This window comes from Pelophylax lessonae (genome assembly GCF_965119305.1).
Source record: "Pelophylax lessonae genome assembly, chromosome: 12".
Classification (NCBI taxonomy): domain Eukaryota; kingdom Metazoa; phylum Chordata; class Amphibia; order Anura; family Ranidae; genus Pelophylax; species Pelophylax lessonae.
The window spans coordinates 166,864,329-166,889,489 of NC_138779.1; the positions used below are offsets into that span (position 1 = coordinate 166,864,329).

At 44.5% G+C, this 25,161-nt stretch overlaps 1 protein-coding gene across 1 annotated transcript; it reads right to left on the reverse strand.

Moving 5' to 3' along the window:
* Positions 1 to 17,787: 17,787 nt before the first annotated feature.
* Positions 17,788 to 18,883, reverse strand: LOC309568690 (suppressor of cytokine signaling 3-like). The gene has a single exon (XM_082274430.1). It carries the CDS (start codon positions 18,809 to 18,811, stop codon positions 18,176 to 18,178), a length of 636 nt encoding a protein of 211 aa, XP_082130556.1. The 5' UTR covers positions 18,812 to 18,883; the 3' UTR covers positions 17,788 to 18,175.
* Between the last annotated feature and the right edge of the window lie 6,278 nt (positions 18,884 to 25,161).

A 25,161-nucleotide genomic window follows, 5' to 3' on the forward strand; every position in this document is an offset into this window, starting at 1 on the left:
TTTGTCACCATAAATATTTATTTGCACTTTTTTGCACATTTTCTTGCACCTTTTTTGCACTTCATTGGACTTTTCTTGGAACTTTTTTATGATCACTAATAACTTAGCCCCCCTTACATTAGAGACTCTCCCTTAAATCAGAAACCCCCCACAGAACTCCCCTTACACCAGAGCCCCCCTTACATCAGAGACCCCCCACAGAGCCCCCCTTACATCAGAGACCCCCCACAGAGCCCCCCTTACATCAGAGACCCTCACAGAGCCCCCTTACATCAGAGACCCCCCACAGAGCCCCCCTTACATCAGAGACCCCCCACAGAGCCCCTTCTTACATCAGAGACCCCCTCCATAGAGCCCCCTCTTTCATCAGAGACCCCCCACAGAGCCCCCTCTTACATCAGAGACCCCCTTACATCAGAGACCTCCCACAGAGCCCCCTTACATCAGAGACCCCCACAGAGCCCCCTCTTATATCAGAGCCCCCCTTACATCAGAGACCCCCCACAGAGCCCCCCTTACATCAGAGACCCTCACAGAGCCCTCTTACATCAGAGACCCACCACAGAGCCCCTTTACATCAGAGACCCCCACAGAGCCCCCTGTTACATCAGAGCCCCCTTACAGAGACCCCCACAGAGCCCTCTTTTTCATCAGAGACCCCCAACAGAGCCCCCCGCACAGAGCCCCCCTTACATCAGAGACCCCGCACAGAGCCCCCCTTACATCAGAGACCCCCCCAGAGCCCCCTCTTACTTTAGAGACCCCCCACAGAGCCCCCTCTTAAATCAGAGACCCCCACAGATCCCCTCTTACATCAGATACCCCCACACAGAGCCCCCTCTTACATCAGAGACCCCCCCACAGAGCCCCTCTTACATCAGAGACCCCCACACAGAGCCCCCCTTACATCAGAGACCCCTCCACAGAGCCCCCTCTTACATCAGAGACCCCCCACAGAGCCCCTCTTACATCAGAGACCCCCACACAGAGCCCCTCTTAGATCAGAGACCCCCCACAGAGCCCCCCTTACATCAGAGACCCCCCACAGAGCCCCTTCTTACATCAGAGACCCCCTCCATAGAGCCCCCTCTTTCATCAGAGACCCCCCACAGAGCCCCCTCTTACATCAGAGACCCCCTTACATCAGAGACCTCCCACAGAGCCCCCCTTACATCAGAGACCCCACAGAGCCCCCTCTTATATCAGAGCCCCCCTTACATCAGAGACCCCCCACAGAGCCCCCCTTACATCAGAGACCCTCACAGAGCCCTCTTACATCAGAGACCCCCCACAGAGCCCCCTTACATCAGAGACCCCCACAGAGCCCCCTGTTACATCAGAGCCCCCCCAGAGCCCCCTTACAGAGACCCCCACAGAGCCCTCTTTTTCATCAGAGACCCCCAACAGAGCCCCCCGAACAGAGCCCCCCTTACATCAGAGACCCCACACAGAGCCCCCCTTACATCAGAGACCCCCCCAGAGCCCCCTCTTACTTTAGAGACCCCCCACAGAGCCCCCTCTTAAATCAGAGACCCCCCCACAGATCCCCTCTTACATCAGATACCCCCACACAGAGCCCCCTCTTACATCAGAGACCCCCCCACAGAGCCCCTCTTACATCAGAGACCCCCACACAGAGCCCCCCTTACATAAGAGACCCCTCCACAGAGCCCCTTCTTACATCAGAGACCCCCCACAGAGCCCCTCTTACATCAGAGACCCCCACACAGAGCCCCTCTTACATCAGAGACCCCCCAGAGAGCCCCTCTTACATCAGAGACCCCCCACACAGAGCCCCCCTTACATCATAGAGCCCCCTTACATCAGAGACCCCACACACAGAGCCCCCCTTAAATCATAGAGCCCCCTCTTACATCAGAGACCCCCCACAGAGCCCCCTCTTACATCAGAGATACCCACACAGAGCCTCCCTTACATCATAGAGCCCCTCTTACATTAGAAGCCCCCCCCACAGAGCCCCCCTTACATCAGAGACCCCCACACAGAGCCCCCCTTACATCATAGAGCCCCCTTACATCAGAGACCCCCCACAGAGACCCCTTACATCATAGACCCCCCACAGAGACCCCTTACATTATAGAGCCCCCTCTTAAATCAGAGACCTCCCCACAGTGACCCCTTACATCAAAGAGCCCCCCTTACATCAGAGACCACCCACACACACATACAGAGCCCCCCCTACACCAGAGACCCCCCACACACGCACACAGAGCCCCCCTTACATTTCTTTTATATACTGAGGCAGGAGAGATAACTTACTTACCCCAGTATAAGGAGGCTCAGCTTTTCGTTTCTTCTTCTGACTTTAAACTTCCCGCCCACACATCCCGGGGAGTGTGGGCGGGGCAGACCAGGAGGAGAATGGGTGGGAGGAGGAGGAGCTGACAATCTCTCTCCTCTGGCATCCCTGCAGAGAGGAAGAGGGGATCTGGCAGCATTGGCGGCTCTGAGGCTTAGCTGTGTGAGACATACACAGCTCAGCCCTGCAGCCGTAGGAGAAGGAGACAGAGGCACAGGCACACTGCGGGAGGTAAGCAGCGGCCGCGGCCTGTGTTAACCCTGTCCAGGCCGCTGTCGCCGCTTACCTCCCGCTGTGTGGCCTTATCATCATGAGTAACTCTGAGCTGTGATGGCCGCACAGCTCGCACACTCCAAAGGCCGGCCCTGGTGGGGAGCGATTGAGAGTGTCAGGCGGCAATCGGAGCCACCTGACACACGCATTGGCTTCCCTGCTGAGCGGGGGCAGGAGCGTGCATACGTGGTTTTGCCTGGGAGAGCCAGTCTGCTGCCGTATATATACAGTATGCGATTGGCAAGTGGTTAAGGTAGGAAACAGCCCCAATTATAATTTAAGAATGTGTCAAAGATTAATAATGAATATGTCTGGCCTAGACCCCCACTTTAGGTTATGTTTTGAATGTGACCAAGGAGGTTAATCAGACCATGTGGGTACTGGCTAATCATAGTCATCCACTGCATACCACCTTTTCACTCCTAGCACTATTGTCAACTCTAGGATTGAGGGATGATGTGACCTCTCATACAGGGTGAGTACCATTCACATTAAGTAATAGTTTGTTCATTTATTGTGGTAAGGTATGCTACCCATGGGTCCCCTTACAAGAAAGAGGTTAGTGTTATCTTGCCTCATTGGTTCCCTTATTGAATATAGTTGGGAGTGGGGATCCCCGTCATCGGTTACAAGCCAACAAACACCCCCTCAAACAGGTATATACAGTGTTGCCAACCCCCCGGAGGGAAATTTACTGGCAGAACGTCCAAAATTTACGGACAGCACCAATTTTTTATGGACACTGAAAAAAGTACCTAAAATAACAATTTTCAGTGCTAAACCGTGCAAATATCAATATTTTAACTATAAACATATTAGCTAGTGCTATTAGCAATGTGTTAAAGTTAAACAAAAGTCAAAAAACATATTTCTCAAATTTACATGAAGGTTGGGTTACCATAACCCAGCCAGCACAGAGTTCCCCCTTACATCAGAGTCTGCAGACTCTGGTCAGACATGGTACAGGAGGTGGGCAGACACTGCGGACATGGTACAGGAGGTGGGCAGACACTGCGGACATGGTACAGGAGGTGGGCAGACACTGCGGACATGGTACAGAAGGTGGGCAGACACTGCGGACATGGTACAGGAGGTGGGCAGACACTGCGGACATGGTAAAGTAGGTGGGCAGACACTGCGGGCATGGTGAAGGGGGTGGGCAGACACTGCGGGCATGGTGAAGGGGGTGGGCAGACACTGCGGGCATGGTAAAGGGGGTGGGCAGACACTGCGGATATGGTAAAGGGGGTGGGCAGACACTGCGGGCATGGTGAAGGGGGTGGGCAGACACTGCGGGCATGGTGAAGGGGGTGGGCAGACACTGCGGATATGGTAAAGGGGATGGGCAGACACTGCGGGCATGGTCAAGGGGGTGGGCAGACACTGCGGACATGGTCAAGGGGGTGGGCAGACACTGCGGACATGGTCAAGGGGGTGGGCAGACACTGCAGACATGGTAAAGGGGGTGGGCAGACACTGCGGGCATGGTAAAGGGGGTGGGCAGACACTGCGGGCATGGTAAAGGGGGTGGGAAGACACTGCGGGCATGGCAAAGGGGGTGGGCAGACACTGCAGACATGGTGAAGGGGGTGGGCAGACACTGCAGACATGGTGAAGGGGGTGGGCAGACACTGCGGGCATGGTAAAGGGGGTGGGCAGACACTGCGGACATGGTCAAGGGGGTGGGCAGACACTGCGGACATGGTGAAGGGGGTGGGCAGACACTGCAGACATGGTGAAGGGGGTGGGCAGACACTGCGGGCATGGTGAAGGAGGAGGTAGGACCTACCCATCCATCTACCTACCTACCTGTGTGATATCAGGGGAGCTACTTACCTACCCGGTAGGTAGCTCCCCTGATATTACACGGGTAGGTAAGTAGCTCCCCTCATATCATTGAAAGGCAGTACAAGTTACACATGAAACATCTTCTCGAACTCCTCGTGATGCCAGGGCCAGTGTGTGCCCCCCCTCACCCTTCCATCCAGATGAGAGGAGCCGGCTCAGTCTGACTTACCTGCGGCGGATCGGAGGGTCAGTCAGGTGACGGTGACCCCCCCTCCATAGCTCACGCCCCCCGTAGTCTCGTACTCCTCCTCCAGTCCCGGCCCGGCTTCATCACGCAGGGACACAGGCAGGAAAACTTAAATGAGGAGAGGCGGAGGTAGAGGCGGGCCGTGGGTGGCACTCGTCCGATGTAATTTCATGTAAATAACTCGGGGTCAGGGGCGGAGGCGGCGTCGGGGGTGGAGGCAGAGGCGGGCTGTGACACACTCGTCCGACGGGGGATCTCCGGAACTGCGCGCCGCACATGCGCAGTTCTGACAGTCCAGATTTACTGGCACTTTTCTCTTGCTACGTGCATTTACGGGCAGGAGAAAAGTGCCCTGTTTTAACGGGCTGTCCGTAAATCTACGGACGGTTGGCAACACTGGGTATATAGGAAGGAACTCTTTAACAAGAATGATATGGTATGGTCATGGTTCCCTTATTGACAGGCTGGAGAGTTGAACTAATACGAAGGTTAAATAACTATTCTGTTATAATGGATGAGATATTAACTAAGGAGTCTAAAGATGTTACTTTAATTATTTCTGAACAACAAGCTCTGCAGAAACAGTTAATGCTAGTCTATGGGGCACTCACTGACCTTTGTGAAGTGACTAAGGACTATGAGTGCTGCACATGGAACACAATACAATTATGGAAGTGCCCGAATATTGAAGTAATTTTCAAGTGAAGTAATTGAGCAGCATTGGAAAGATGTAGCTGAACTTCAGGCTGAAGCTAGAAAAATTGCTCATGATTGGTGCAATCCTTTTAAGGGCTTTGGAGGGTTTTTTTTTGTTCTATTTTCATGGTTTAAACAAGTTGGAATGTTAATCCTAATGTGCCTATTTTTATATTTTCTGTATATGGCCATAAAGGTATGTCGATGCATATATATGAAAACTATTCTAGCAGTGGAGGATGATAATGATTATAAAATATGAATAATGGGACATTCTCATTCCTCATCTAGTCATAAATTGTTCCTTTGGAACATAAGAAGGGAATGATAGAGTTACCCTTTAATCTTCTTTGTCTATTATAAACTAGGTGATCAGTTTGGCATGGTATCCCGTAAACAAAACTAACTTCTGATAAAGGCGCTTAAACAAAATTGGCATAAGGCCCTGTATCCATGCAGAAAAGCTAAAAATGGCTAGTTTCACTTTAGTTGATTTACTCATAACTTATGAATATGCTAAACATATAAACATGTATCATTTTTATTGGATAGAGGCCAAATTATACTTGCCCACTTGTTTGCATATATAAGTTTGAACACAAAGAATAAAGCTCTGAATGGATTTAAAATATTACTGTGAGTGCATTCAGATATATTGCTGGGTACCCGTTGTAAGCACCCCAGGTTGAAAGGGAGAGCGAGTGTATCCTGACTGAAATGAACCCTTACGGCATCTGTTAGCCACAAGGGTACATTCTGTGGTGTATTACTAACAATACAGTCTATAAACAGTTTATTATACCTCTCTTTTTCCTTAGTAAAAAAAGTGAACAATATATTTTACACAGTTGCCTTCTCCCTGTCACTCTTAACTAACTTCCTCTGATATCCTTTATGAGGTAAATATGCTCTGACTTTGCCTTTTTACTATTAATATATTTTAAAAAAATGTTTGTAATTCTTAGGATTTTTACTCTCCTCCACTATTTGTCTCATGTTTAATTTTGTGCTGTCCTGCTCATACTCTTACATTTCTTATTGCATTCCTTGCAGTTTTGGAGTGCTGTGCCCTCGGCCTTATATTTTTTGAAGGACAATTTTTTCTCTTTAACCTCCGTGGCGGTATGATTCTTTTGGATTTTAGGTGCTGAAAGCGGTACCATTATTTTGCATGTAATTCTTGTGAATGAGCAGCCCAAACCAACTGTATACATTTATTATTTATTATATATACAGGGCTTTTTTTCTGCCGGAACGCGGCGGAACGCCGTTCCGGAACCTTTGGCAACTCTTTCCTCTCCAGGTTCCAGGGCTGCTGCAGATTAGTTTTGGCTCCACCCACCTCCTCCAGCATGGCTGAGAGCCTGAAGGGAGCACGTCTGACAAGTTCAGCAAGAGGTAAGTGTGAGCTGCCCTGACCTGCACCAGCACTTGCCTGACTTTGGAGGGTGTCTGAGGATCAGCCTTCTCATCCTTGGATCCGTGCTAAGGAAGTTGCAGCTGGACAGGTCAGCAGGGCTCTCGATGTCAGGAATGTGAACAGACTGTCACTGTGGGTGATTTATAGCTTTGTGAAAGTGAGAATCCCCACCGAGTGGACAAAGCACCCTGCCAGCATCAGCTTTAACCCTTGCTGGGCTAAGAAATAATTAGTGAAGGGGATTAGGCATTGTAAAGGAGAATGGGGGGGGGTTGTGAAGAAGTGGCATAATGTGGAGGGGGATGGGGGCCAATGTGTATAGGGGTAATGAATGAAGGAGGGGGAAGTATGTACAGGGAGGAAGTAATGTGCAAAAGAGGGGGAATGGTGTACAACAAATATGGAGGGGAGTAATGTGTACAGGGAAGAGGATAATGTGTGCAAGAGGGGGCTGTGTTTACAGGGAGGGTACTGTATGTACAGAGAAGGGGGTAATGTGTACAGGGAGGGAGCTGTATGTACAGGGAGGGGGTAATGTGTATAGGGAGGGGGTAATGTGTACAGGGAGGGAGCTGTATATACAGGGAGGGAGCTCTGTGTACAGGGAGGGAGCTGTATGTACAGGGAGGGGGTAATGTGTACAGGGAGGGAGCTGTATGTACAGGGAGGGGGTAATGTGTACAGGGAGGGAGCTGTATGTACAGGGAGGGGGTAATGTGTACAGGGAGGGGGCTGTAAGTACAGGGAGGGGGTCATGTGTACAGGGAGGGGGTAATGTGTACAGGGAGGGAGCTGTATGTACAGGGAGGGGGTAATGTGTACAGTAGGGCTGCGCATCTTCACTTACCTCACAATTCGATTCGAATACGATTATTAGGGTCACGATTCGATACGATACGATTCGATTCCGCGATGCATCACGATTAACGGAAGTAAGCAGAGCTGTTGCGCAGGAGAGCTAGGTGGGAAGGGGGCTGTAAGTACAGGGAGGGGGTCATGTGTACAGGGAGGGGGTAATGTGTACAGGGAGGGAGCTGTATGTACAGGGAGGGGGTAATGTGTACAGGGAGGGAGCTGTATGTACAGGGAGGGGGTAATGTGTACAGGGAGGGAGCTGTATGTACAGGGAGGGGGTAATGTGTACAGGGAGGGGGCAATGTGTATAGGGAGGGGGCTGTAAGTACAGGGAGGGGGTCATGTGTACAGGGAGGGGGTAATGTGTATAGGGAGGGGGCTGTATGCACAGAGAAGGGGGTAATTTGTATAGAGAGGGGGTAATGTGTACAGGGAGGGGGCTGTATATACAGAGAAGGGGGTAATGTGTGCTTCAGTATTCCGAATCTTGCGTCTTCTGTGTTACGCAGTTCTAAGCCTTGATCACACCCGCTATTTGGCGACCACTTAATTTTCACCTCTGAGGAAGGCGTATCTGGGGGTGGGGTTGTGGGCGGAGTTGAGGTGGGGATGTGGGCGGAGTTGGGGTGGGGATGTGGGCAGGGAAGGGGAGTTCCAGCACCTTTTCTCTGAGAAAAAAAGCCCTGTATATATATATATATATATACATATATTATGTATATATATATATATATATATATATATACACGTATATATATATATAATGTATACAGTTGGTTTGGGCTGCTCATTCACAAGAATTACGTATATATATATATATATATATATATATATATATACATATACATGTATATATGTATATACGTATATATATATATATATACTGTATATATATATTTACATAAAATGTACAGTAAAACTGCAGGAAAGGGCACTGGGGGGCAATGTAATGTGATTTTATTTTATTTTGAATGGTATCAGTGTGTTTGGTGATTTTTACATTTGAATTTGCCGCCGGTTCCACCCCCCGGCGGACGTCACGTCGCCGGAGAAGGAAGCCGGGCCCGCAGACGATCGGGAGGAAGCTCCGCCGCCGCATACCGCCCGCATTCTTCGCTGGATCCCGGAGAAAAGGTAAGTAAAACCTCTTCCAGGATCCAGCGATCTTCCTAGCGGTACCCCGAGTGTGGCTCGGGGTTACCGCTTTTGGCTCTAAAATCTAACCCCGAGTCACGCTCGGGAATACCGCTAGGAAGGTTAATATGCCTTTTTATTGCTAGAAATTGTTAACATTAAATTAAATTAACATATTTGTTAACATTAGGACCTCATGCACACTGGACGTTTTTGGCGTAAGAAGTTTTTTCTGCAGCCAGTAAACTTCCCAGCATGTTATCCTATGTGTCCATGCACACATAGGCTGTTATCAGCAGTTTTTGGCAGGGGCATTTTCTGGCTGGAAAAATAACCCAGAGATGCGTTTTTCCGCTGTAAAAACGCTCTAACTCTGATTAAAGCTAAAAAATGTGGCTATTCGGCGTTCATCAATGTTTTTAAGCCATAAGCTTTTGTGGGAGTATAGCTTTGCTAAAAAAAAAGATAAAAAATGCTACAGCTGAAAAAAGCTAAAAAAAAAATGCTACTGCAAAAAAGCTAAAAAACTCCTTCTACAGCTACAGCTTTTTATTGGTATTTTGATAATGTCCAGTGTGCATGAGACCTAAATCCCTACAAAACTAAAACTAGGTGTTCAAGATTAGCTGCCAATGATTAGAACTTTCTTTTGCAGATGGAACCTGTGGTATGGAGGTGGAACCTGTCTTGTTTAAAACTCAGATAGCTAGGGTTTGGTGTTCTCTTTTGATGTGTGTGGTGTCTTCATGCCCTCAATGAGCCGTCAAAGGCCCTCTGAATTAGGCTTTTTGATGCATATGCGTCTGGCAAGAAATTAAAAAATATTGCAATTTTTTTTTTTAAATCCACCCATCTATAAGGGAAATAATCTACATGTGGTGTACATTTCAAACAACTGCCAATTTGTCCAGGTCGGACCAGCACAGTAAATTCACCTAAAAGAGGTGATTGTTTGATACTGAAAGAAGTCTCCAAGAATCCCAAAATTTTATTGTGGGATCTGCAGGTAAATTTTGCAACAGCTGGTGTCAAATTGCATACATCTACATTCAGAAACATATACAGTGGGTACGGAAAGTATTCAGACCCCCTTAAATTTTTCACTCTTTGTTATATTGCAGCCATTTGCTAAAATCATTTAAGTTCATTCTTCTTCCTCATGAATGTACACATAGCACCCCATACTGACAGAAAAACACAGAATTGTTGACATTGTTGCAGATTTATTAAAAAAGAAAAACTGAAATATCACATGGTCCTAAGTATTCAGACCCTTTGCTCAGTATTTAGTAGAAGCCCCCTTTTGATCTAATACAGCCAGGAGTCTTTTTGGGAAAGATGCAACAAGTCTTTCACACCTGGATTTGGGGATCCTCTGCCATTCCTCCTTGCAGATCCTCTCCAGTTCTGTCAGGTTGGATGGTAAACGTTGGTGGACAGCCATTTTTAGGTCTCTCCAGAGATGCTCAATTGGGTTTAAGTCAGGGCTCTGGCTGGGCCATTCAAGAACAGTCACGGAGTTGTTGTGAAGCCACTCCTTCGTTATTTTAGCTGTGTGCTTAGGGTCATTGTCTTGTTGGAAGGTAAACCTTCGGCCCAGTCTGAGGTCCAGAGCACTCTGGAGAAGGTTTTTGTCCAGGATATCCCTGTACTTGGCCGCATTCATCTTTCCCTTGATTGCAACCAGTCGTCCTGTCCCTGCAGCTGAAAAACACCCCCACAGCATGATGCTGCCACCACCATGCTTCACTGTTGGGACTGTATTGGACAGGTGATGAGCAGTGCCTGGTTTTCTCCACACATACCGCTTAGAATTAAGGCCAAAAAGTTCTATTTTGGTCTCATCAGACCAGAGAATCTTATTTCTCACCATCTTGGAGTCCTTCAGGTGTTTTTTTAGCAAACTCCATGCGGGCTTTCATGTGTCTTACACTGAGGAGAGGCTTCCGTCGGGCCACTCTGCCATAAAGCCCCGACTGGTGGAGGGCTGCAGTGATGGTTGACTTTCTACAACTTTCTCCCATCTCCTGACTGCATCTCTGAAGCTCAGCCACAGTGATCTTTGGGTTCTTCTTTACCTCTCTCACCAAGGCTCTTCTCCCCCGATAGCTCAGTTTGGCCGGACGGCCAGCTCTGGGAAGGGTTCTGGTCGTCCCAAACCTCTTCCATTTGAGGATTATGGAGGCCACTGTGCTCTTAGGAACCTTTAGTGCAGCAGAAATCTTTTTGTAACCTTGGCCAGATCTGTGCCTTGCCACAATTCTGTCTCTGAGCTCTTCAGGCAGTTCCTTTGACCTCATGATTCTCATTTGCTCTGACATGCATTGTGATCTGCAAGGTCTTATATAGACAGGTGTGTGGCTTTCCTAATCAAGTCCAATCAGTATAATCAAACACAGCTGGACTCAAATGAAGGTGTAGAACCATCTCAAGGATGATCAGAAGAAATGGAAAGCACCTGAGTTAAATATATGAGTGTCACAGCAAAGGGTCTAAATACTTAGGACCATGTGATATTTCAGTTTTTCTTTTTTAATAAATCTGCAACAATGTCAACAATTCTGTGTTTTTCTGTCAGTATGGGGTGCTATGTGTACATTCATGAGGAAGAAGAATGAACTTAAATGATTTTAGCAAATGGCTGCATGTAACGCTCCTGCGTTTTTATGGTAAGCTGGATTTGCAGCTGCAGAATCTCCACTCAGTAGTCATGTAGAGATGTGTTGGAATACCAGATCCAACTCTCCAGACTCATCACTGTGGGCCTGTCAGCTTCAGCATACAGATATACGCACACTCAATAAGATGTTCCTGGAGTGATAGGATGTATATGATAGTATGGAGGTGATGTGCTGAAGGGACAGGTGTGAACAGTGACAGAAATGGTAAGCACTTGATAGTAATGTTCAGGAGAGTATTAGATGGTAATAGGTAGAATGCAGATAGGTTAGTAATCATGTATGGTAACAGGTGGTAAGGACAGCAGATGACATATACAGGATAGACTAACCCAGTGCAAGGATAGATGGTAGTAGACTCAAGATCTAGCAATCTATGTAACAGTGCAGATGATAGAATTAGTATGCATAGATAGTAACAGTCCTTAATGTGCAGAAGATGATAGTGTAAGTTAGTTATGGAGGATTCCCCTGTGGGGTACTTATCACTAGTAAGGTTTAGTAAGTAGAGGGGTCCAGTAGAGAGGGAGTGATCCGGTAGCGAGATACGGGATCAGTAGCGAGGTTCCGGTCTGTTCCAGGTAAAAGTAAATAGCTGGAGGTTCCGGCAGCAAGACAAGCTTGTAAGCATGTAGGCACATTGAACGAACAACGTGAGAGAGAACGCCGGCGGTTGAAATAGCCGCTCTGCGGCGCTCGGTGATGACGTCATCCGTCTTAAAGGTGTATGCGTTCCACCTAACTAGAAAGGTGGGACGCAATGTTGAAAAGAAAATAGTAAATAAGGGTACCAAAGGTACCAGAATCTTACAGTACCCCCCCCTTAAGGCCGGCTCCGGAAGGCCTATAGCACTGGTTTCTCCGGGTATTTTGAGTGAAACCTTCATATAAGCCTAGGTGCGTGAACATCAGAGGTATCCAACCAGGTGTCGTCTTGGGGTCCATAGTTCTTCCATCTTATGAGATACTGGAGTCTTCCTCTGTGGATACGAGAATCCAAAATCTCCTTAATCTCATATTCTTCTCCGCCTTCAACTTGTACTGGAGGTGGAGGCAAGATGGTAGGCCTTATTCCTTGGTTAGGAACATGTGGCTTCAGTAGCGACACATGGAAGATGGGATGGATTTTGAGATCTGCCGGTAAGGTGAGTTGTACTGCAGCTTTTCCAATGAGTTTCTTAATTGGGAAGGGTCCCAGAAATAAAGGTCCAAGCTTTTTGCTAGGGATCTTTAACCTTAAATTTTTTGTCGATAGCCAAACGAGGTCCCCAATAGCATATTGCGGAGAAGGTCTTCTACGAAGGTCGTAGTACCTTTTTTGTTGGCTATGAGCGTGTGAGATGGTGGTATTAAGTAAACCCAGAGAGTCTTTTATTTGGGTAAGATAATCCGAGGCTACTGGGTTACTTGATGGTAGGATGCGTGGTGGAAGAAGTGTGGGATGAAACCCATAGTTCAAGTAGAACGGACTTTGCTTAGTAGTACTGTGGGTTGCGTTGTTATAAGCAAATTCCGCCAGAGGGAGGAGGTCCACCCAATCATCCTGTAGGTATGTGTAGCAACGCAGATATTGTTCTATACACTGGTTGACTCTTTCAGTCTGTCCGTTGGTCTGAGGGTGGTAGGGAGAAGCGAGCTTTCACTCAATCCGTAGTATTTGACAAAGAGCTTGCCAAAATTTGGAGATGAACTGTGAACCACGGTCGGATAAAAGAGTCTTTGGAATTCCATGTAACTTGAACACATGTTTCATTAGTAGTTCCGCTGTTTGTTTAGATGAAGGTAATCTACGAATAGCAATGAAATGTGCCATCTTTGTCAGATGGTCCACTGACACTAGAATGGTATTAAATCCTTTGGAAGGTGGTAGTTCTACTATAAAGTCTAAGGACACAACTTCCCATGGAACCTGGGGTATTGGTAGACTGCAGAGTAGACCAGATGGTTTTGTAGTGTCAATTTTGGACCTTGCACAGATGTCACATGAAGAAACAAATTTTTGTACAGACGTCTTCATATCAGGCCACCAAAACTGCCTGGTAAGCAAATTAAGGGTTTTCGTCATACCCATATGTCCTGCCATGGGCACATCATGTGATAATTCCAAGATCTTGGTGCGCATAGTAGGGGGTATGTAGAGTTTGTCGTTGTAATAGAGGAAGCCTTGTGCATCAGTACTTAGTTGTGGTGGAGGTGAATCCAATCCTATACTGTGCAAAATCTCTTCCTTCAGGGAACGAACAACACAAATAATACGTTCATAGGGTATTATAGGAATAGAAGGGATTTCGGCGCAGTTATCTTCGGTTAATCGTGATAGCGCATCCGCTTTTTTATTTTTGTCTGCAGGCGTGTAGGTCACTAGGAAGTTGAATCTTAGGAAGAATAATGACCATCGTACCTGCCGGTGGGAAAGAGTCTTGTTAGTCTGGAGGTATTGAAGGTTTTTATGATCTGTATATATGAGTATTGGTAATTGGGTACCTTCAAGTAGATGTCGCCAATTCTCCAGTGCCAGTTTTATGGCAAGCAACTCCTTTTCACCCTCTGGGTAATTCACCTCTGGGCTGCTTAGTGATTTTGAGAAGAAAGCAACTGGGTGGAGTGGTGAAGTATTTGTTGGTCGTTGGGAGAGAACTGCTCCTACTGCCATATTTGACGCATCTACCTCCAGAATATATTGGAGGGATGGGTCTGGATGGCGTAGTATGGGAGCAGAAGTAAAGCTTGATTTTAACAAGCGGAAAGCTCCATTTGCTTCTTCTGACCATTTGAATGGTTTCTTTATACTTGTAAGTTGTGTGAGAGGTCTCACAATAGCAGAGAAGTTCTTGATGAACTTCCTATAGAAGTTTGAAAATCCAAGGAATCGCTGTAATGCCTTACGAGTTGTTGGTATAGGCCAATCCAGAATACAGGATATCTTGCTCATATCCATCTTGATTCCGGTTTTGGATATGATGTATCCTAGGAATAATATTTCTTCTTTATGAAATAGGCATTTTTTTAATTTCACGTATAGATTGTGTGCGAGTTATCTGGATAACACAAGTCTTACATGTTTTATATGTTCAGACAGAGATCGAGAATAGATAAGTATATCGTCCAGATATACCACAACACAGACATCAAGTAAGTCTCTAAAGATGTCGTTTATGAACCTTTGAAAAGCTGCGGGAGCATTACACAACCCGAATGGCATCACAAGATATTCGAATAATCCGTATTTGGTTCTGAATGCTGTTTTCCACTCATCTCCGTCACGGATTCGGATTAGGTTGTATGTCCCTTTTAGGTCCAATTTAGAGAAGTAAGTAGCCCCACGCACTTGTTCAATGAGTTCAGGGATGAGCGGTAAAGGATAGCGATCCTTTATCGTAATGGTATTTAATTGCCTATAATCGATAATAGGCCTAAGACTTAAATCCTTATTGTGGACAAAGAAAAGTCCTGCAGCTGTGGAAGAAGTAGAGGGTCTGATGAACCCTTTTGCCAAATTCTCATCCAAGTATTCCTTGAGATGAGAGAGTTCATCCTGTGAAAGAGGATAAACATGACCGAAAGGCAATTTGCTGTTAGGGAGTAGATCGATAGTGCAATCATAATCCCTATGGGGAGGCAACACTTGAGCATTTTTCTCAAGGAATACTTCGGACAGATCCTGATAGCATAGTGGTGCAATCTCATCTGACACCACAGACAGGATCTTTCCATAAGATGGGAGGTTACACGTAATCTCACAATAGTGAGAAGGGAAAGTTAAAGTCAGTTTTTTCCAATCTATGATTGGTTGATGTGTGTGTAACCAGGGGAGTCCCAAAATAATGGGAAAATGGGGTGAAGATAGTATATCAAAAGAGGTGGTCTCCATATGAGACTCGTTAACAGTGACAAGGAGTGCTTGTGTCTGATTGGTGATTGGACCAGAAGATAGTGGGATACTGTTAATGAAACTAACAGAAACAGGTTTAGGTTTTGAAATAATATGTATTTTATTTAAGGTAACAAAACGTGTATCGATATAGTTCCCACAAGATCCTGTGTCGATCATAGCCTTGGTGGTAATCCTAGTCTGGTCCCACTGTAATGTTAAATGAACAAAGAGATAGGGATTAGAAAAGGAAGTCGTTAATCCCCCTAGCAAGACATGTGAACACTCACCCTCTTTTTTGCGGACAAGGGGACAGACGCTTATCAAATGATCCGGGGATGCGCAATACATGCAGAGATTTCTGGATCTTCTCCTGGCTCGTTCAGTAGTTGATAAAGGTGGGCGTATGGTTCCTACCTCCATAGGAGTAGGGTCAACGGCCGAAATCTGAGAAGGACTAGACAATGGCATTCCCATTTTCTCAGCCTTTCTTTCTCGCAGTCGCCTGTCAATGTTGATACTGAGTTGTATTAAGGCATCCAAGGTGCCTGGTAAATCCGCTCGGGCGAGCTCGTCTTTAACGTCTTCTGACAACCCGAGTCTGAATTGAGTTCGCAGAGATGTATCATTCCACCCTGAATCAAGGGTGCATCTTTTGAACTCTGCTACCAAGTCTTCTACAGGTCTCCTTCCTTGTTTTAAAGACCTCAATTGGATATCAGCAGTACTCTGCCTATTGGGGTCTTCATATAAACTAGCGAGTTCCGCTAGGAATAAAGAATAGGAGTTGAGAAGCTGATCATTTTTCTCAAAGAGAGAGTCTGCCCAGGCCCGTGGATCACCCGTTAAGTATGAAATAACGGTACAGACTTTAATTTGATAAGTAGGGTATGTACGAGGTTTTAGCAAAAAAAGCAATTGACATGTGTTTTTGAATTCACTAAATTTTTTCCGATCACCTGTAAACACTAGAGGAGGGTTTATTTTAGGTTCAGGGGGCTGAGCAGCAGTAAGCTGTGAAAGACGGGTTACATGTTGTGTCAGAGTCTGATTTTCTTCTTTTACTTTAGTAAGAGCAAGTATTAATGCATTTACTTGTTGTGTTAATTGTGTCACTTGAGTGGGTAATTCTGCTGAATCCATTTTTTATGGTTCGTTCAATCTGTAACGCTCCTGCGTTTTTATGGTAAGCTGCATTTGCAGCTGCAGAATCTCCACTCAGTAGTCATGTAGAGATGTGTTGGAATACCAGTTCCAACTCTCCAGACTCATCACTGTGGGCCTGTCAGCTTCAGCATACAGATATACGCACACTCAATAAGATGTTCCTGGAGTGATAGGATGTATATGATAGTATGGAGGTGATGTGCTGAAGGGACAGGTGTGAACAGTGACAGAAATGGTAAGCACTTGATAGTAATGTTCAGGAGAGTATTAGATGGTAATAGGTAGAATGCAGATAGGTTAGTAATCATGTATGGTAACAGGTGGTAAGGACAGCAGATGACATATACAGGATAGACTAACCCAGTGCAAGGATAGATGGTAGTAGACTCAAGATCTAGCAATCTATGTAACAGTGCAGATGATAGAATTAGTATGCATAGATAGTAACAGTCCTTAATGTGCAGAAGATGATAGTGTAAGTTAGTTATGGAGGATTCCCCTGTGGGGTACTTATCACTAGTAAGGTTTAGTAAGTAGAGGGGTCCAGTAGAGAGGGAGTGATCCGGTAGCGAGATACGGGATCAGTAGCGAGGTTCCGGTCTGTTCCAGGTAAAAGTAAATAGCTGGAGGTTCCAGCAGCAAGACAAGCTTGTAAGCATGTAGGCACATTGAACGAACAACGTGAGAGAGAACGCCGGCGGTTGAAATAGCCGCTCTGCGGCGCTCGGTGATGACGTCATCCGTCTTAAAGGTGTATGCGTTCCACCTAACTAGAAAGGTGGGACGCAATGTTGAAAAGAAAATAGTAAATAAGGGTACCAAAGGTACCAGAATCTTACACTGCAATATAACAAAGAGTGAAAAATTTAAGGGGGTCTGAATACTTTCCGTACCCACTGTAGTACCAATTCAGCTTATAAGGAGGTGTGCAAGGCAAAAAGCCTTTGATGTCCAAGAAAGACAGTAGTTTGCAATTAAACACAATGTCAAATGACAGAACCAAAAAACAGACCAGATGATTGCTCACTGTAACACTAGGCATGTATGGTGCAAACCAAAGACAGAATATGAAAAGAAGAACGTTTTACTAACTGTGCAGCATAGCTTCGTAGCTTCAGCACATGGGCAGTTTGCATTCATCGAGTCAACAATGAATGAGATCAACATTGATGAGAATTTGAGCACATTTGTATGAAAGATAAAGTGGAACCAGAAAAAACATATTTCAACACAATAATGATCCAAAACACACTAGCAAATTTAACAAGCATCGCTCAAATAAAAGTAATAAATGGAATGATAATGAATAAAGGTGAGCGGTGTTTAATATTAATATCATGGGAACATTTCAGGTTCTGTGTTTGTAACAGAAGAGATAGTAGCATCAGCTAGTTAATCAAACATGTTCCTACATTAGGTCTGTGGTATGCTGCTTTAAACAAACAAATAAGCAAACACGAATCACTGATGTCAACTCAATTACATAACAGTGTATGGTTATGATAATGTTTATAACTTTTACATGTATAGAAATAATGCACTGTCCTTACAGAAAACCAAAACCCTATTGAGTTTCTAAATAACATTTTCATTTTCTTTTGTCTTTCCTGAGACCTCATATAGAATGTTACCAGACATGGAAACAAGGGTGCTGTGAACATGTTTTCTTAGGACTGGCATGAGGTTATTTTAGTGCATTTAAGTGTCCCAGCTTAATAAAACATATCTAGTTTTGAAAGGCATTCTGAAGAATCTTAGAAACAGGAAGTTCCTCCAAGTCCCCATCAGAGCCAGATGCTCCTGCTGGCATGTTGGCCACCACTGCCTGTTTACACAAATATTGTAGAGACACGACTTTACAATTTAAGGGTTGCCTAAGCATTAGAGGGACTGCCTGTTCCTTCCCTTCAATGTAGCACAGATTCGAGTCAGATTCTCCTGCTGCTGTCATTCTCATGTAATGTTCAACCAGCTTTACCACGCATGGAAAGGTTGGGGGACTTTCTGTTCCAGCCACTGTCTCCAGGTAAAAAGAAGTGCCCTCAAGTTTAATGCGAAGGTTTGTAATTCCGGCAGTTGTACGAAGACTGAGAGTAAATAAGTGATGATGGTCTGAAGAGTCACGGATAAGAAAGGAACCAACGGGCTGGTTGGATAAGAGCTTTTTAGCATCAGTACCTGAAAGAGTGCTCCAGTAATAGCCACTGGCCTCTAACCTTTCGAGTGCTGTTTCTACTTTTTCATAGTCCCCACAAAAAGACTTGTAATGGTAGGAGAGCTGGGCATCCTGTGAGCTCATGGCTGCAAGGATGAATGATGGGCAGAAGCAGCAATGGAAGGAACTCCAACGAAGTGTGACCATCGTCAAGCTAACAAAGCTGAACTGATGCACTTTGCCACTGGGAAGACCCAGGCTGATCCAGGTTTGACTTCTGCACTATGGTTAGTGCTTAACTGCATCCAAATTCTTAATTCACCTGCAAGGAAAATTATAAGAATAATATTACTTTATTAAACAATACTTCATTATTAGTTTGTCTTCTATGCTTTACATAGTTTATGTTTATCCAAAATTGCAAATTAATGTTAAGTTGACTGCTATTTTGCTTCTAAGGACTCAAATCAGTGGATTTTGCTTCTTATTATTTGATGTGCACCATCACGGTCATTAGCACTGCACTCAGTCTATGAGTGCTATGCATCAGTTCCTGCACCTGTCCTGGATGGAAGCATTAGCAGTCAACAGAACTAATTTAAGAAAAATGAATAAAGGAAAATGTTAGGAAAATAGAACTGCTGTCATAGCAACCCTTTAGGTTTTTTTATTTATACTTTGGGAAAACAAAAAAAGGCATTTGAAAGGTTGTTAGTTAAAGAAACAGTTCCACTTTGCTTAGTTTGTTTTGTTTTAGTTTTGATAACTTAGGGGTCGATTTACTAGCATTTACCACATGCGATAAGGGTATCATGTAATTCATTTGCTTAAATTATTGCATGCAAAACCAAGTCCAATTAAAAAAAAAACAAGACAACGATTATGTGGTATTTACCGGGAAAAAAAATATGCTGGTAAATACCACATATAAATCTCTTAAGTCCAATTCTCAAATGGACCAGTGTGCTAAAAAACATGCGATAATTACCACCAGGGTTTAGCTGGCGGTATCACATACGGGTATTTGTCAAAAAACAGCCTGGGGGGGTCAAGGGATCCTCAGGCTGTTTATTGAGAAAAAGCTGGTTGCTAAGCAGAGGGATGGGAAGCCAACCACCGCATCCTTAACAACTGATGACTTATCAGCTGTCAGCGGGCTTCCCTGCTAACAGCTGATTGTAAAAAAAAAAGCAGACATTTAAAAAGCATGTGAAAAAACAGCAGGGTCCCCCCAAAATCTATACCAGACCCTTATCAGAGCATGTAGACCAGCAGGTCAGGAAGGGGGAGGGGGCAAGCGAGCGTTCCCCCTCCTGAACCATACCAGGCCACATGCTCTCAACACAGGGGGGTGGGTGCTTTGGGGCAGGGGGTCCCCCACCTCAAAGCACCTTGTCCCCATGTTGATGGGGACAAGGGTCTCATCCCCACAACCGTTGTCGGTGGTTGTGGGGTCTGTGAGCAGTGGGCTTATTGGAATCTGGTAGCCCCCTTTCACAAGGGGGTCCTCAGATCCCAGCACCCCCTTATGTGAATGAGTATGGGGTACATTGCCTGACTGCATGTTCAGAGAACTGCCTGGTATAGATGTTGTTTTTTTTTTTTTTTTTTTTAATTTCTATGTGTAGTCCAGGGCTATCCAAGCCCTAAAAGACATAGGTAGATGGGTTAGTTCCAAAATTACCACTATTTTGTCCCATATGTACAAGTGTTTGGCCAGTATTCCTTTAGTATGTTGGTTGGGCTCCCATCACTTACCTCTGTATGGTCATATGCTCGCCTCCTGCCTACCTGTTCTTTGCCTGGCCTGGGTATTATATAAGGAGGAAAGGTCCGCCCTTGTCGTTCTGTTTGGCGCCCAAGTGATGGGAGCCCAACCAACATACTAAAGGAATACTGGCCAAACACTTGTACATATGGGACAAAATAGTGGTAATTTTGGAACTAACCCATCTACCTATGTCTTTTAGGGCTTGGATAGCCCTGGACTACAGGTCCATATATTTGGATAGATGCACATAGAGCCCCTTGTTACCTGCCTGAGGTACTGTTCAATCTAAGTAGAGGTAAGTATAAATGGATCCTTGCTTCAACACATCAGATGCCCCTTGTGATTTTTTTGATTTTTTTGATTTTTCTGATTGAATTTTTTGGTTCTCTACTGTGGTTACTAATGAAGTAATTCACATATGTACCCCCCTTTCCAGGTCATTTAGGACAAGGTTGGGAATATACTCCCTACTAACTACACAGAAAAAGGTCCCTTGAGCTTGGCTTAAGTTGTTGCAATATAATACACTAGGTGAGTGTCTGTATTATTTATTCCTTCTATATAATCAATAGCATCTCCCCTCTGTTCAGCCATGTATCACTTTTTTGGAATATGTACCATCATCTGATAATTAGGCTCAGATGTTGGAGAGATGGTAACTGTGGATATATGGCGAACAATGTATAATATATGTGCCCATATCCCTAGATTGATTGGATCTGGGGGTGAACGCACATATGGATGAACAAACCTAGGAAGAGGATACCTATTCGCTGAGGGGTCACTATACCCCAAGAGGCTTAAGTGGAGTCGTATTTAGAAGGTTGGTCATATAATACAGAATACAATACAGACTTTTATTCGAACTATTGGCAGCTAGTTTGCAAATATAAATATACACCTATTGATACTCTGATTCACAGCCTTGACCTTGATGACACAGTTGGGATCTAATATATCAGATTTTATGCAAGAAACTTCTATTTGATGCCTATACAATGTATATATGGTGAACACGGAGATATTATCTTCCAAACAGCCTATGCATCGCTATAGCCCTGTCGCCTAACACAAGTCACTGTTCAAAAAGGGTCAGTACAAAACTTGAGCTAAATATAAAAATATTCAGCAGCATGATATATGTTATATTATTGAACATGTAAACTGAATTGTAATTATTTGTATTTATGTTACTTATAGAAACACTCGGTCTGTTATGGTCTCTCAGGCCCTGAGGAAGCCATAAGCGAAACGCGTCGGCTTGCTGGGGACCTGCCGTGACCGAATTCAGCTTTGAGACCCATCATCCACCTACACAGGCTTTGTTGTTCGCTCTAATCCCCTGTGGGATTTGTTTCTATTTAAACAGTGATGTTAGAATTTGGTTTTAACTTCGGTGCTATTATACATGCATGGTAACCCATGCTTGTTTTTTGTTTTTTACTTTCTATAATAAAATGTATTTTTGATTTTATAATTGGTTTTGGTTTCTGATCCTTCTACTCCCACTGGCCCGCAAAGCCCCACTTTGTCAAAGAACAGCCTGAGGGTTCCCCCGAGTATAAGGAATAAGTCCTGCGAGCGACCCTGAGGCTCTAAATCGATCAGTTATTTGCCGCAGACACTCCACTTCTCATAATAGTGTGCTTAATTGAAATAAATATATAGAGTTGCGCAAATAAAAATGTATTAAATTAATTAATTTGTGCTTATATTATTAAAAACCCAAAATATTTATATGTGACATAATATTAAAGTGCCAATAGTGCTAATAAAGTGGTAATTATAATATAATATAATACTCATAGAAAACAGAAAATATATAGATATAAAAGTCCAGTGTGCAAAGTGCAACAAGCCAATAAACAAAGTCCAAAATGTAATCCTAAAGTGATCTGTGCTCCCAGAGAGAAGTGACCAGAGTGTCACAGTGGACAGCCAGCCGTGCACCCCCTTGTGAATGGGTGCTCACCTCAAATCCTTAAAAAGAGCGCATAGATTGTTATCCCAAAAAGATCATCCATCCATATCCTTCAGGGCTCCTCTCCTTCACAGGAGTTGCAGCGTCAATCAATGCAGTATATATGCAAACAAAAAGACTTGCAATAGTGCATAAAATCCTTAAACAATCAGCTTTTATTAAATAAAAGTGGATAAATCTCACTCACATTTGTAGGTGCAACACATGCACTTGGACAATAGCATCAAGTAAATGGTGGAAATCGTGGTGGTATAGTGGGAGAGACTGCACAGCGCCGCCGGTCTCCACAGCGTGCGCCGATAGCTGACAGCCTCACCTAGACAATAGTGTATCGCTCCGTCTGTCCTTTCCCCCGACCCCCAGACTATTTTTGACAAATCCCAGTCCGCTCCTTAGCAACCAGCTCAATGCGGTAAATTACTGCATTAAAATGTGCGCGAATTACTGCTAAATCAAACAAATACCGCATTTGGTATTTAACAGTAAATTCTTAGTGAATTTTACTTTCACAACTGATTTACGGCATGTGGTATTTTTCTGCATTTTATTTGCTGTCATTTAACTCTAAGTGAATCGACACCTTAGCCCTGATGTCTGGAACTGCAGCAAAAATACCTTTGTTTAGCTACAGTGTTCCTGTAGTACAGTACAAGAAACATAATCTTAAGCCATAGGCTTCAATCGATTGGACACTGGCAAAAAAGAGAAAGCGGTTGAGACCTTCCCCTATATAACCCCTCCCACTTCCAGCTTGTCTCATTTTTGTAGCAAGTGATAATGAGAACATAAGAACAGAAGGGAGGACCCGTGTCCTTTACTGTACTTTAAGAAACAGGTTTTACTTGTAAGCCAAAAAAAACGATTTTCTTAGTTGTGCTGGACATATTTAGTGTTTAAGCATGGGACATCCAAAAGCAGTCCAAATGAGGGGAAGGCAACACTAGAAACAATTGCCAACGGGCCCAGGTAACAAAAACGTCAAGAAAGCTTGACAGATTCAGTGAGCATACTGTATTTAAAAATCAAAAAGTGTAGCGCAATTTTACAAATCTGACCACAAATAACATATAAGACCATAAATGTATAAGTGAACACAAAAAGGTGCAAAGAATATTAAAAATCTCTGAATCTATCCAGAAAGCAAAGAAGTCCTGTGCAAAAGAAGAGAATGCCCAACAAATTCTTCCAACAGTTCCACAAATGGAAAGGTTGGGGGACTTTCAGCACAGAAGCCCTTGTGTGAATCCACTCCAATGCACCTGTGGAGAAAGCAGAAAACCAACTGCTTGCACTTGCACAGGACTTCTTTGCCTTCTGGATAATTTCGGGGACTTCTTTGCACCTTTGGAGTTCTCTTTTATATTTATGATTTTATATGCTATTTGTGGTCAATATTTGTAATATACGCTGCACTTTTTGATTTTATATATGTTTATTGAGGCTTAGTATCCCAGGCTTTATTTGTACTAGCAGCTTTCTTTAGGAAGTACACCTAAGTGCAGACATTTTTTATGCAGATTCAGTGAGCAGTTTGTAGCACATTAAGCCCAAAAATGGCTTCAGAGGACACCTGAATATCGACCTGGTAGAACTTAACAAATGTGTGAACAGATAACCACATGGCAGCCTTGCAAATCTGAGAAACAGATGTCTGATGCTAAAATGCATATGAAGAGCTAACAGATCTGCTAGAGTATGCCCTAATAGGGAAGAGAGGAAACCTGACCTGAAGTCATAGGCTCAGATGAGGACTTGTCTCATCTATCTAGCAATAGTGGAGCGAGAAGCAGAGAGTCCCCTGTAGGAACCCTCTGGAAGCACAAATAGTTAATCTGATTACCTAAAAGAGGCTGTAGCCAAGAGTTAAACACAGAGCATACCACATCAAGAACGTGGGGAGAAATTTCCTTTGGATGTTTCGGAGCAGAATAGAAGAAAAAGCAATGTCCTGGTTGAGGTGAAGGAAGGAAGGTCTTTGGCCATAAGATGCCCTTGTCTTTGTGTAACACTAGGAAAGACTCTTTACAGGATAAGGCCATTAACTCAGAAAACTTCAGGTGACAGCAGCTTAGGAACACTACCTTGTGAGTAAGGTCAGATAAGGAAATATCCTTAATAGGTTTGAAGAGCGGAAAGAACCAAGTTAAGGTTCCATGGAGTAGCCTGGGGATGCACAGGAGTGATGTATGTGATGCCCTGTACAAAAATCTAAAAAAGGAATGAAAGGCCCTAGATGGTGCACAAGGCCAGAAGCTGATCTAGACCAGACTGTAGAAAGAACTAGATATGTCCCATGGAGTGTTTCCTAGGATGGAATTTCCTAGCTTTGCAACACACAAAAAAGGCTTTTCAGGTGCGATTGATATATATTGGGACATCTACACTATTCCAATCTTTTTGGCTCTATACACGACCACAATGTATTTGAAATGAAACGAACAATATGTGCTTTAACTGCAGACTTTCAGCTTTAATTTGAGGGCACTTACATCCAAATCAGCTGAACGGTGTAGGAATTACAACAGTTTGTATATGTGCCTCCCACTTTCTAAGGGACCAAAAGTAATGGGACAGATTAACAATAATAAATCAAACTTTCACTTTTTAATACTTGGTTGCAAATCCTTTGCAGTCAATTACAGCCTGAAGTCTGGAATGCATAGACATCACCAGACACTGGGTTTCATCCCAGGTGATGCTCTGCCAGGCCTCTACTGCAACTGTCTTCAATTCCTGCTTGTTCATGAGGTATTTTCCCTTCAGTTTCGTCTTCAGCAAGTGAAATGCATGCTTAATAGGATTCAA

What these genes read in the sequence shown, in the direction of transcription:
- LOC309568690 (XM_082274430.1), bottom strand. Translation starts at nt 18,811, where the DNA reads ATGGTCACACTTCGTTGGAGTTCCTTCCATTGCTGCTTCTGCCCATCA.